The 12879-nt window shown below is 38.5% G+C and overlaps 1 protein-coding gene across 4 annotated transcripts in view; it reads left to right on the top strand.

The window, feature by feature from the left end:
• ebf1b (EBF transcription factor 1b) overlaps nt 1-12879 on the top strand; it is a 153627-nt gene that overhangs the window by 90243 nt on the left and 50505 nt on the right. For all 4 annotated transcript variants that reach the window (XM_036588170.1, XM_036588167.1, XM_036588171.1 and 1 more), the window contains exons 7-8: nt 6380-6461; nt 10905-11046. In XM_036588170.1, coding sequence (XP_036444063.1) covers nt 6380-6461; nt 10905-11046 — 224 coding nt within the window. The remainder of the gene's footprint in view (nt 1-6379; nt 6462-10904; nt 11047-12879) is intronic.

The following is a 12879-nucleotide window of genomic DNA, read 5'->3' as shown; positions in this document are numbered from 1 at the left end:
ACTTCTGGTGCCTTTTATTTCTGCTTTCAGCCAAACTCTCTTTCAGTTTGTAACTTAAAAGAAGATATCGTAACAAAGATCGTAAAAAAGAAGTCTCTTGTTATGCCTTATCTTCATTATGCCTTATCTTTATTATTTATATATTATTTATTTTATTTATCATGTGGAAAAATCAAACAATTTATCTAAATCCTAATTATATTGGATAAAACTATCATTTTCAGCTTGTTCGTTTTTTGTTTTGTTATGTTTTTTACATTTGGCAGTGCTGGTGTTCCAACTTCTTAAGAAAACTTATATTTTCTGCATGTTGCAAATCCTTAATTATTGAAAGATTGCATTTTAGATATATCCCCCACCCATGCTAGTTTCTTTGTTTGTTTATTTGCAAGAAAGTAGCTTATGATGTATATGAACACCCCCATGTTGAGAACCTGAAGAGAAGGGTCTCATAGTTGGTGTTTACCTGCACCTCCCAGTAAACTACCCAGTAAAAAGGAGACAATACGAGTTCGCTGAGAATGGTGGGATAACAGAGGAGAGAGAGAGAGATCAATCTGAGAATGAATATAAAAAGAGAGTGTTGGGACCCTCTCTCTCACGCTCCCCCCGATTCACTTGGAGGTATGCGTTAGCCCTCATAAAATATTAATGTTGGTTGTGCTCAGAGCCATAATTGCCATCTCAGCCTTTGAATAATTTATGGGCGCTGTACTGTTCACTCGGGCTCGTTTACTGGCGCTGTGGCTAACGCCACGCGAGAGAGTATGGCAAAGGCAGTAATGGCCACTGTTTTGCATTTAGTAACCAAATTAGATTACCTCATAAAAATGCCTCCCTCATTCTATCCTTAGCAATAGGCATCTCTCTCTCTCGCTCTTTTTCTCAATCTGTGGTCAGAACTTGCAAATTAGAATATGTTAATGAGCACACTCTGTTGAAGTAAAGTGCAGGAAAGTTGTAGCGCTGAACTAAGCTAAGTTTTTCTTGGCTAGGGAAGCTGGAGTTCTTGTGCAGGATTTAATTCATGTCACAAATCAGTTGATGATAGGCTGCAGAAATAGTTATTACTGCACTCGCCCATAGTGTTTGTCTGCATTTGTATGTGTGTGTGCGGATTAGTTTCCTGGAGTCTGTTGACTGATGGCCAGATGTGACCTCTAGACATGGAGGTCAAAGGTCACGGTGTCGTAGGCCCATGTTACCCCCACCCACTGTGAACCCCACCACATTTACAAGACACCTTATACCTCTCAGCCAGTCTAAACCGTTCAGCACAGGCTGCTGTTTAGACGTATTAGTTCTATGCATTGCTATACACAGAGTTATACTCTAATAAAAGAAAAGGTTGGGATGTAAGCAATACAAGCAGGGCCTTCATGCAAAATAAGTTTTTCTAAAATCTGTGCATTTTCATCTTCTTCTTTTCTTACTATTATTTGTTATTTATAGATTGCACTGAGATAACCATGGTGGGTAGCTAATGATAATTAAAACTGGCCAAAGCTTTTGTCTTAAATCTTAACTTCATGATAGTCAATGTGCTACAAACTGCTGCTAGCTAAGTGGAGGTCCGCATTTCTCAGTAGCTTTTTCATTCTTGTCTTCTTGGTGCCACGTTTGTTTTGTGAAGTTCTTGCCACTGCTGTCCATCTTCACATATTCACATATGAAAACTGCTACATCAGTAATGCAAAAAAATAATGAACTCTGTAGAGTACTGCCTGCTGACAGTCAGTACCAGATTCAGACCATCTTGCTGAATTTGATACCCTAATATCTCTAGGGATAAAGCAACACTATGTAGGATTTGGGAATTTGGAGACCTGTCTGGTGAAAATATGTAATTGCATGTAACGTATGGAAGAACATTTTGCAACATCAGTTGTGCCTCAGACAAGCGAATGAATCTGACTTTTGCGAGTGTGTTGAAAGACTCTCCAAATTACCCACTCCTGCAAATATTCAGAATACATTTTCAGAACACAGAAATTAAGCATGTTTTCAGTCCAAGTTACATTTTGTAATGGCAGTGTACAGTGTACAATATTGTTTGTGATGAAGAAATCTGCAGTAATGCTGTCTGTTTTGTCACAGCACGCTGTCTGGCTGGAGAGGTGTGAATTGTTCTCACCCTTCCCCCATCAGCCCTCATTGCTCACTATCAGCTCAACACAGAGTCAACATATTCCACAGAAAGCTGGCAATGTCTAGTTAATCTGATAACAGAGTTACAAGGAAAATTATTTTATTTGATTGTAACAATAATAAATTACATTTTCAGAGCTGTGTGAACACAAAAATTTTTCATTTGTTGTCCTAGATCAGATACATATCTAAATTCACAGCCATGGGACTATAATGAGAATTGTGTGATAGGAATTCATTGTTTTTATTCCACTGCGCATACACATATGATCGTCATCATCCAACGCCGATAGCATGGGAGTTATGAGATTTTGATAGAGAGACGATATGCTAATGGTGTCATGACACATTGCTTGAAGTCAACGAGGAGATGCAGGGAATTTGTTGAACATGAGTTCTCCCTTTCCTCCTTCCTTCATTTCTCTGTCCTCTCTTGTTTTTGTCATCCATCTGGTCCATGTATTTCGACCAATAATCTGTAGTACTGTTAAAAGGTCACTGGTGGAACTACATGAGCACATGTAGAGCCCCCCTCCTCCTCGCTCTGTCACTGTAATAATTGCCCTTTTTAATTGGACTGCCCTTAACAGAAGATACGCCAGTGATGTCCTATCAATTATGAAAGCATAAGGTGGCCATCCGTGCATGTGTGTGTTGGGTGGGGGTACTTATTGAAACAATTCCACCTCTTCTGTCTCATCCCCAACCATAATCACTGTGTCACTGACTCTAAACGACAGCTGAAGAGAGAGAGTGCGAGAGAGAAAGAAAGAGAAGGTGGAGGAGAAAAGAAAGGAGTGATATGTCAGCAGGAAAGCAGGGCAGAGATTAACAAGTAATTGCTATTTGCTCTGTGCTTGTGCGCTGTTAGTATCTGCCATTAATCCTTTCACGTTAGTTACTTTTGTAAGCCAGTATGTTAAAGCTGTTGTTGGAACATGAAAATGAATCTCCAGTACATTGCAGTTGCTAAGTCTGCTTGCTCACCAGTCAGGTACAAACAAGTAAACTAGACGTTAGGGCTGAAAGATTAATTATTTATAGATCAAAGTCGTAATTTGAAAGAGTGCAGTTTTCAAATCACAGGAGCTGCACTTTTTATTATTTTATTAATAATTTTATTCATTTTATACTAACAGCATTGTCATTAGTTTTTATAAGTGGGGAAATTTAACCAATAACACAAAGTCCGTCAGCTGCCTGTAGATGAGTTTGGCCAATCAGAAGCAACCAAACATCCATGCGCGGTGTACAAAACAACCCCAGCTCTCTGGCAGTCTGGCACACTATGTTCAGTGTTCAAGCTAGAAAAGCAGATGTGCTGGTCTTCTTAGCCAAAAAAATATTTTAAGAAAATATCATAATCTAAGTCACAGTCACAATATTGGCAACTAGATGTTTTGACCAAATCATTAAACCAATATTAGTAACTGCAAATCATTTAAAAAATATTCGAATCAAACTGATGTTTTGATTTGGTCAATATACTAAACTGATATTTGATGATGTATTTATTGTACTCTGAGTAAGCCAGGGGTCACTGGGCTTATCTGCAAGGGGTGGCTGCAGGTGAATGCCCCCAGAACAAAAGCTCGCTTTTGACCATTCCATTTTTAGCCTGTTCGGTCTAAATCAATCACTCTTTCCTCTCAGAATTAGTATTGAAAAATAATAGTTCTTAATAATAATAATTTTTTGAGTTATGACCAAACAGACTGATCTCTCACCTTTAAGCGAGGCAGATGACTTTGGTCTTTGCATCTACTGGTCAGAGACTCCACAATTGCTGTATGACATTTATCTTCTGGGTTCATCCTTATGTTTCTGCTAGAAGATGAGTCCTTACAGTGAAGGACTGGCCAACATCTGTCCTGATTTGGAATTAGAGAGTTCAACCAGATAGCGCAGATTTGTTACATTGTAACATTTTGTGCTACATCCTTTATCCATTAGGGTGCTCAAAGAACTAAAAAGAACTCAAAGAACTACCTCACTGTGTTGCATCAAGCATCTTGCTTCAGGTATCTGAAGTTCCTCAGAGAACCGTAGTTTTCAAAAGGGTTCCTGGAGGATTCCTAAAGGCATCTGCCAGTGCAGCAAGCTGAGGAACTGAAACAGAAGCCTTGAGTATCCAATTTGTCTAACTTATATTAGGAGAACACGATGTGGCAAAAACATAAAATCGCAATACCGCGATTTAGTTAAAGAAAGCTGATTATTTTCTTTTTGTAATTAAGCAAGCAGTTGGTCACTGTACTTTAAAGGGCCAATATCATGGAAAACCAGATTTCCCTCACTTGTTTGAAAAAAGGAGTTTGAAGTAATATGTTAACAACATTGTTAGTCACTCCTCAGTTTGTACAATCCATAGATGGAAACCGTGTTACAAAACAGCTCTTTTTTGAGGTTCATTGTTTCTGTGATGTCACAAGAGCCAACTCATAATATATATATATATATATATATATATATATACCCATTCAGCCTACAGCAGTTTAGCTTCCATTCAGTGAGGCACAATACAGGACAGCCAATCAGAACAGAGCTCATTTGTCTCACATATGTCTTAAAGGCTCAGTAATTAAAAAATGGTCATATGTAAATGAATTATGACTATTCTTAATACATAAATCCACACATATCTTATAATTGGACCTCAAGGGAAAAAATAAAATGCAAGAAAAATTAAATGGGACATGGACCTTTTTCTGATGATATCCACCATACACTCAGAAAAGCTTGTTGTGACATAATTTATCACAAAAATAATAACGTATCATCATATTGCCAACCACTAGCCAGTATCACATAAAGTCAACTCGTGGCACATATACACATGACCTGACGAAGGTAAAAAACAAGTGCTCTGAGAATTCCTGATGGTTTCGCCTCAAGTGAACATTAGGCTTATTGGACTCCAGTCTAAGGCAACACCCAGTAAGAAGCATGACTAAAACATGGGAGAGTGACGTGATGAACGCCAGGACAGTGAGGTCACTCCAGCCAGCGAGGACTGTGTAGAAGTGGACAGCTGTGAGATTCAGCATACAGTGCAGGAGAGGCTGGAATGAGAGTGTCTTAGGCTTAATGGTTGGTATTTTCTTTGGCATCACCATCATCACACACACACATACACACACACACTCAGTGATTTTGTGTGCTTATGTGGCTGCCAGTTGGAGCAGCTGGTATTTTGCTGGTGCAGCTTTAATGTCCATCTGTGAGTGAGGGAAGCTTGTCTTATTGGTCAGTCATGTTTTTGTTTTTCTACTAAGAGTAGGAGTGTGAGAGAGCAAGGGCAGTGTTTCGGCAAGAGTGTGTGGTTGTATGTGTGTCAAAGAAATAGTTGTGCACAAAGACGTAGATGGGTTGAGTGTGTACGCTGGTCTTAGCTTTGACCTGGGTCTCCCTCTCTTACATGCTCACTCTTTTCCTTTTTCTCACACTTTCTTCTCTCTTTCACTCTTTCTCTTTCCTTCTTCTCTCTCTCTCTCTTTCCCTCTTCTCTCTCTCTCCCTTTCTCTTTCCTGTCTTCTTTAATTACTTTCTTTTATATTTTGCATTTTCTTACCTGCAATCTAAAACAGCAAATGGCAGGTAGGACAGTGTTCATTTACAGACCAAGACCACTCTTTGTCAATCTCCCTGTCTCTCTCTTTATGTCTGTGCTTTCTCTCTCTTTATTTTTCTCTCCTCCTTCTTTCCTAGTCTCTCTCTTTCTTTTCATTCTCTCTCTCTCTCTCTTTCCTTCTTTTCTCTCTCTTTCTCTTTCTCTCTCTCTCTCTCTCTCTCTCTCTCTCTCTCTCCCTGGATTCAGTGAGTTGTCAGACTCATCTTTCTCTGTGCGACAGATGGCCGCACTCGACATTTCAGCGCACACTCCATACATGTAGTGTGTGTGTGTGTGTGTGCACACGTGTTGTACAGAAATACCTGAAAGTCTGAAAGGTTGTGGTGGGTTTCTATTTTAAGTGTTGGTGGTCCTCACTCACTCTCCTGCTGTGATGTGGCAGTGAGTAAACTTTGTGGGAGATTAGCACACACTGGACAGGAAGAGCTAAAGCTAAAGCACTGTCTCGTTTTGAAACAAGCGGGATCATTTGAGAAATAGAGAGAGTTCCTGTCCCCACCCTGTACTGATGAATGCCCTGTGTATTATGTGTCACTGCTTCAAAAGCTTTCGTCCAGCTCTTTTACTCATTCTGACCTTTCTTTTCTCTACCTCCCCCAGGTTCTTCCTCAAGTTCTTCCTGAAATGCAACCAGAATTGTCTGAAGAATGCGGGGAACCCGCGGGACATGCGACGCTTTCAGGTAAAACCACTGGGTCTCTCTGTCTCTCTCAAATCAAATAAAACCCAATCAAATATGCTTATTTGGCATGACAGGGTAAAAGACCTATACATAGCCAAAGCTGTACAAAACATGTTAAATTGATTAATCATTAAAATATAGAGAATTAGAAAGATAAAATGAAGTTAGGATTAATAATGAATAGAAAGTTTGTAGTACTAGCATGAAAACAAATAACAGAACTAGTTAAGAAAGGAAAAAAGGAAAATACACACATGCAACAAATAAAAAATGAAGTAAACGATAAGGTAAACATGAAAATTAAGGTGCACATTTCAACATATGATATCAGCTATGTTATGCTATGTTATTTTTTAATTTTTAATGGCAGTTATAAATAAACTGTCTACATTTTCTCCTAGTAATATCTGATTTTTCTTTCTCTCACTTTCTTTCACTCTCTCTCTCTCTTTTCTCTCTCTCTTTCTATTCATCTGTCCATCCATCAATCCTCCTACTTCTTTTTTTTCTCTCTCTTTCTTTATCTTGTCAGTTTATGTGCCTGGTATTAAGCACGGTTCATAATGTCATATCATCTGAAAGACAAGATTCTTGTTTTCATGTGATCTTTCATCAAAATGTAATGACTTTTAGAAGGGCCTAAAAGATCTAGTGTTTTTATTATGTCATCATGCTGTGCAGGAAATTTATTTTAACCAATAATATTATGTTTCACCTCCCTTACCCACAACCTTAGCTTTAAATTGAGTGAAAACACTCAAAAACACGCTAGCTTGGAGAACTTCCCTGATACTCTGTTTCATTCAGAGAAACATCACAGTATGGACAGAAGATGTGTTAAGATTTTGCGAGGTTCATGGATACTAGGTTCAAGATAAATACAGTGCATTACTGTGATTTTTTTCATGGTGAAGGGTATTCTTAGGCACGACATAAAGCAGAGTGCTTAAAACCCCCTTTCCTGTGATAAAATCACAGTAACGAACTTTGAGTGGCTTATTGCTTTTATAAAATGGTGGGAAACATAACGTATGTTAAAATACACAAATTTTCAATAAATAATTTGTTATTATTAATAATAATTGATATAAACAAGTATTCCGCAATAACTGTAGTTCCTTTAGAGGCAGGAGTGCACAGCTCCAGTTCTGCACAGTTTGGTAGTTTTCCTATTCAAACACACCCACTAAACCTGGCAATTAACAGATGAGTGTAATCAGGTGTGTCTGAGCTGGTAAATCACCAAACTCTGCAGGACATCGGCCCTCCAGGACTGGAGTTGTGTGCCCCTGCTTTAGAATATGGTATTGTTGCCAAGCAATCATGGACTGCTGAATGAGGACAGAAATGCTCCTTGTGTATTGCGGTCATTTCATGAACTTTTAAACTGTTTGTCATATAATTATGAGCATATCATAATGCAAAACTTTTGCTTTGTAAATTAATATAAACCTTTGCTTTATATATGAATACTTTATAAATTAACACTCATGGTTTCTTCTTTTCGCCTGTTAACTAGCTGACCAGCCTAGTTTCACATAAGTTGTCAGCCCCTCAGCTTAAATGAAATCGGGTTCTTTCTTTATCAGTACACTGAGAAGGCCATGCAAGCAGCATTGGAGTAAAGGTTATTCCATTAACTGCCCAAGGATTTCGTGACATGGCGCAGTAATACAGAATTCAGTTGTTGTGAGGTGATCAGTGGGCATATATAGAGTATTTGACAACTCAGCCAATCAGTTTGTCTCAGTGTGTCTCAGTTTTAAACTCCTCCCATCTCAGTGTCATCCTTCTTTTAGTTTCAGTCCAGCAGTGACTGAATCATTAGTTTAGCTATACTGAGGAAGGGCTACAGGAAGAGTACTGCTTGTTAGCCATTGAGTCTTTCTTGGTCTTTCTCTCTCTCTCTTAGTCTCTCTCTCTCTCTCTCTTAGTCTCTCTCTCTCTCTCTCTCTCTCTCTCTCTCTCTCTCTCTCTACTGTAATTGGTTCCTCTTACTTCCTTGGGAAAGACCCTCAAGATACCCCCTTCTTCATGTCACTTCATTCATTTAATTCTTTTTTTAATTATATACATTCTTGTTTCTCATTTAGTCACATTTCCAAGTCTAGGCATTGTGAAAATTTTATAAATGTCACAAATTTGCTGACTCATTTATGTAATGGACTGTAAACTAAGCAAAATGCATTCCCACAGAGTTGTGTCTACCATTACCATATCATACCAATAAAGCTTTGTTCTCGCCAAAGATTTTAAGTTATATAATAGTAATTTTTTCTTAAAACAGAACATAAAGGAGTATAAAGCCAAACTTGCCAGATGACTTTAATTTTAACTAGGGCTGCACGATTAATCGTATGTAAAGCCAACTTGCAAAGTGCACACACATGCGGAGCTCTAAAACTACTATATCCTTACCTAAATAACAAGTAACAATATTTCAAACATTATAACTATTCTCTCATATTTTTTTCTTTTCCCAACCTATATAGAAAGGCTTGCTATTCTTGCTCTTACCATTCTTAACTATCAAGACTGCACTGTGTTATGGGTATACATATATATTTTTAGCAAAAGTAATTATGTTTTTAACTGAGCTACATGTTTCGTACATATTTCTCAGTGTACATGGGAGTCACAACTTGCCTGTCACATTGCCCACATGTGACGTGATTAAATTGTTACAACACTGTTACGTCCTACTGTGGCTATTCATCTAATGCACAGTGACCATGGCCTGTTGTTAGCCTGAGGTTGAGCATGTGGTTGTTTAGGACATGAGCCATGTGTAGCATGCTGGCCGTTAAAGAGGAACCCCGCTACACACACAGTAGAACCCCATTATTCTGACAACAAAAGAGAAGAAAAGTCTATGAGGAATTGGGAGGAAGGCTGAATCTGTGAGTGTAAAAGAGAGATAGAAGTCAAAAGACTGGGAGTGTTTGAGAGAGAGAGAGAGAAAGAGAGAGAGACAGAGAGAGTAGCAGTCCCTTGGAGACTTCCCTCACTTTGCCAAGTCCTTTCTTTTTGGAGCGCTAGGATTCCTCTCCGAGATCAGCTGCAATTAAAACGAGAGCTCTCGGCAGAGCTGCCAGGGGAAAACCTCGGCTTAAGCTGGCCTCGCTAACGCCACTCACCACACCAAGCCCCAAACGCCATTAGCTCCACGCCATTGTCTCAGAGCACTCGAGTGCTGCCCGCTTTTTAATTGAATTAATCTGCGCCAACCCCTATCAGCAATCAATCACCTAGAGCAGGGGATTGTGGGACGGGCGGATGGAGCAGGAGGAGAGGCTGGAGGACTTTGATAAAAGACGGAAAGGAGAGGTGTGTGTGCGAGTGTGTATGTTAATTAGTGTGAAGAATAGAGGGGATTAGAGACTTTAAGTGGTGCAGTCACAGCGCAGCAAATGAAGAGGCCAGTTCAAGTGATGGGAATTTTACACCAGAAGACTAGAATAAGTGGCTGCTTAATAGAAAGTTGCTCTAAACAAATGGCTGTAATATTAACATGATTATTTCTCCTTTTCTCCTTGTAAATGACATAATTAGATGTAAATCTTATACATTTGTAATATACATTTCAAATGTCTTTATGAAAAGCACATCTGCCAAAGCTCTAAATTTATTCTGTAAATGTTTCTTTCCATACATTTTAATGCAAAATGGTAAGTGATGGAAGAAGTTTGCAAACATTTCACATGAGGGGAAAAATCTAATTTATGCAATTCTCTTCAAATGTAGTTGATTGGCCAAGGCATGTTTTGGTGTTCATCCGTTTTGCAATGGATCTACAAGGCCAAAAAAAAGATGCTTGGTGACACAGACTTACACTTCCATTATTTGTTAGCTACATTAGCCTTGAAGCTCCAGTGCAAAACTAAACTTTAAAAACCAAACAGCTACATTTAGGGTAAGGAATAAATTGTGTAAAATTGTATAAAGTATGAAAGTACTTGTACTACAATGCAACAACAGTAAAACTATTCAAGATATTAAAAAATATATGTAACCTCGTATTATTTAAGTTTGAGTTTGAGTTTCATTTGAGTTTGAGGGTGAATTTATACATTACAGATATTCTGAACAATTATGATCTACTTTTTTGTTAATGACTTACATACGATGATGGCAGATAATGTAGCTGTGTGCAACAGTTTGGATGCCCCTGGTGAAATATCATGGTTTGTTGATTTAAGTGAAAATAGGTCAACACATGTTCTACAAAGAACACATTTCTGCGCATTTTAAAGCACAGTTATTGTTTATTTGCTGAATTTAAGATACTGGGAAAAAACGTAAACTTCTCTTGTAAACTGTCCATTTTGCAGATTTGAGGTTTTGTTTTGTTACAACTTTTTTTTTTTGGAAAAGTAAGTTCACCCTGTATTAAACCTTTAACTTTTGGCTCCTATTTAACCTTTAACGCTGTTCGTTTTTCAGGTTGTAGTGTCCACCACGGTGAGTGTAGAAGGACACGTTCTTGCCGTTTCAGACAACATGTTTGTGCACAACAACTCAAAACACGGGCGGAGAGCACGGAGGCTGGACCCTTCAGAGGGAACGCCGTCATATCTGGAGCATGGTAAGCAGCCTCTTTTTACCGTACTTTAGCAGAAAAGTTACTCGTACATTACCCCAGAAACTTACCTGAACTCTATTTGCGTATTTATTGACTAAAAATTTTACTGTATTGTAATAATTTTACTGTGGAGATTACTGATGCTAATATAGACACCTTTGGCATACTATATATACTAAATTTAAGGTGCAAAACACAACTATGTTATGTACGAAACTGGCGCAAGAGCATAAATGTTTCTCGGCTGTGTTAGTGGTAAAATGTGAAATGTGTTTCTCTCCCTCATGCACATGCATTTGAGGGAGGACACTTCATAACATTGGAGGATCACGCAGAAAATGGGTGGAAATATTACATGAATGGATGAACACATATTCCGCTCAAAAAAGACACACTTCTGCGAGACGTGATTTAATAATGGCAACACACAAAGTGGTCATACGGGGACAAGACCTTCATACACATGCTGAAAGAATGTTTAGAGGAGCACTGCTTAAACTCTTGGACCCAGTTGCACGTACATGAGAAGACATGGCACAAAATATGCAGTGATGTGGCTGCAATATGCACACATAGTCTGTGTTATTGTTTCACAAACTCTATTTTCTTAGCTGGAGTGAAATAACACTGCAGTAGAATGTTTTGGTTGGCTCCATTATGTCACTGTGCCTTTTAAACATTCAAGAGCAAGCTGTTAGTGGGCGGAGCTACACACAGTTTGTGTGATGAACTGAAGCCTTAGTATCCTGAATGTTATAAGATTTAAAGACGTCTCTAGTGGAAATGTGTAAATGCAAACAACATTTGGAAGAACATTTTGTATTGTTAGTGGTGCTTCAGACCCCCTCCAATTTGATCATTGTGAGCACAATGACACAGTATTCCAAGAAAACTCAGTCAAAACTTAGTAAAGGACGTGTCTCCTCAGGATGTGAGTGAATTATCTTCTATTATCATCATGTATTCATCAGTATAATGTTGATTTTGCATTTGAGACCAAAACATTGAGACCTTCTTTTACAGCTTGTGCATACAACGTTAATACATACATTATATGACATGGTTTGACAAACTCCCATGAAATCCAACCCAACAGACTTTACAGGATGATTCGCAGTAGCAGAGCCCATACTTTAGCGTGTTTCTTTTTCTCCTGAATCAGTAATGCTACTTCTTTGACTTTTGGCAAAAAAACGCAAAACGTACATACTCTGAATTAAGGTGTGTTGTGGTCACGTTACACATTTTGTGCTGTGCCCGTGCTTATACATACCTCTGACCCCGCGGTATGGTATTGGCTGATTTTTTCCCTTTAATTCTACTAAGCTTTAAGATTAGCTATTTTTAGTTGAATGATTTGCCCAATACTATCTCTATAATACTATTTTAATTCACTTAGGATGAGCATCTTACAGCAGGCTATCATGCTCAACTTCAAATACATGAACAGCTACACAGGAATAACTACACAGCTAACAGCATCTCATCCCACTATGTCAGCATGCTATTTCAGGATAGATTTGTTACAGGATTGGATCAGCATCTGCATTTCAGCTGATATTTGCCCAATACTATCTCTGTCAAGCACAATCTTCATTCCAACACTCTTAACCAAAGCCTATTAAGTTCTTTTGTTTAACTACGCTCATCCTAAATTTAGAGATCTTATCTTATGTAATAATAAAATATAATGTCTATCCTGTTTTTATGCTGCAGGACCTGTCAGACATTTCCCTTAAGTACGTTAACTGGGTCATTTTAGGAGGGAAAAACAGCAGTGTCAGAAAGAGAGAAAGAGAAAGGGTGGGAGGGAAGAGGACTCACTCGTGGCCAGAC

This window comes from Colossoma macropomum, unplaced genomic scaffold, assembly GCF_904425465.1.
Source record: "Colossoma macropomum unplaced genomic scaffold, Colossoma_macropomum, whole genome shotgun sequence".
NCBI lineage: Eukaryota > Metazoa > Chordata > Actinopteri > Characiformes > Serrasalmidae > Colossoma > Colossoma macropomum.
The sequence above is the reverse complement of the archived record's forward strand: the minus strand, read 5'-3'. Positions and strand labels throughout refer to the sequence as shown.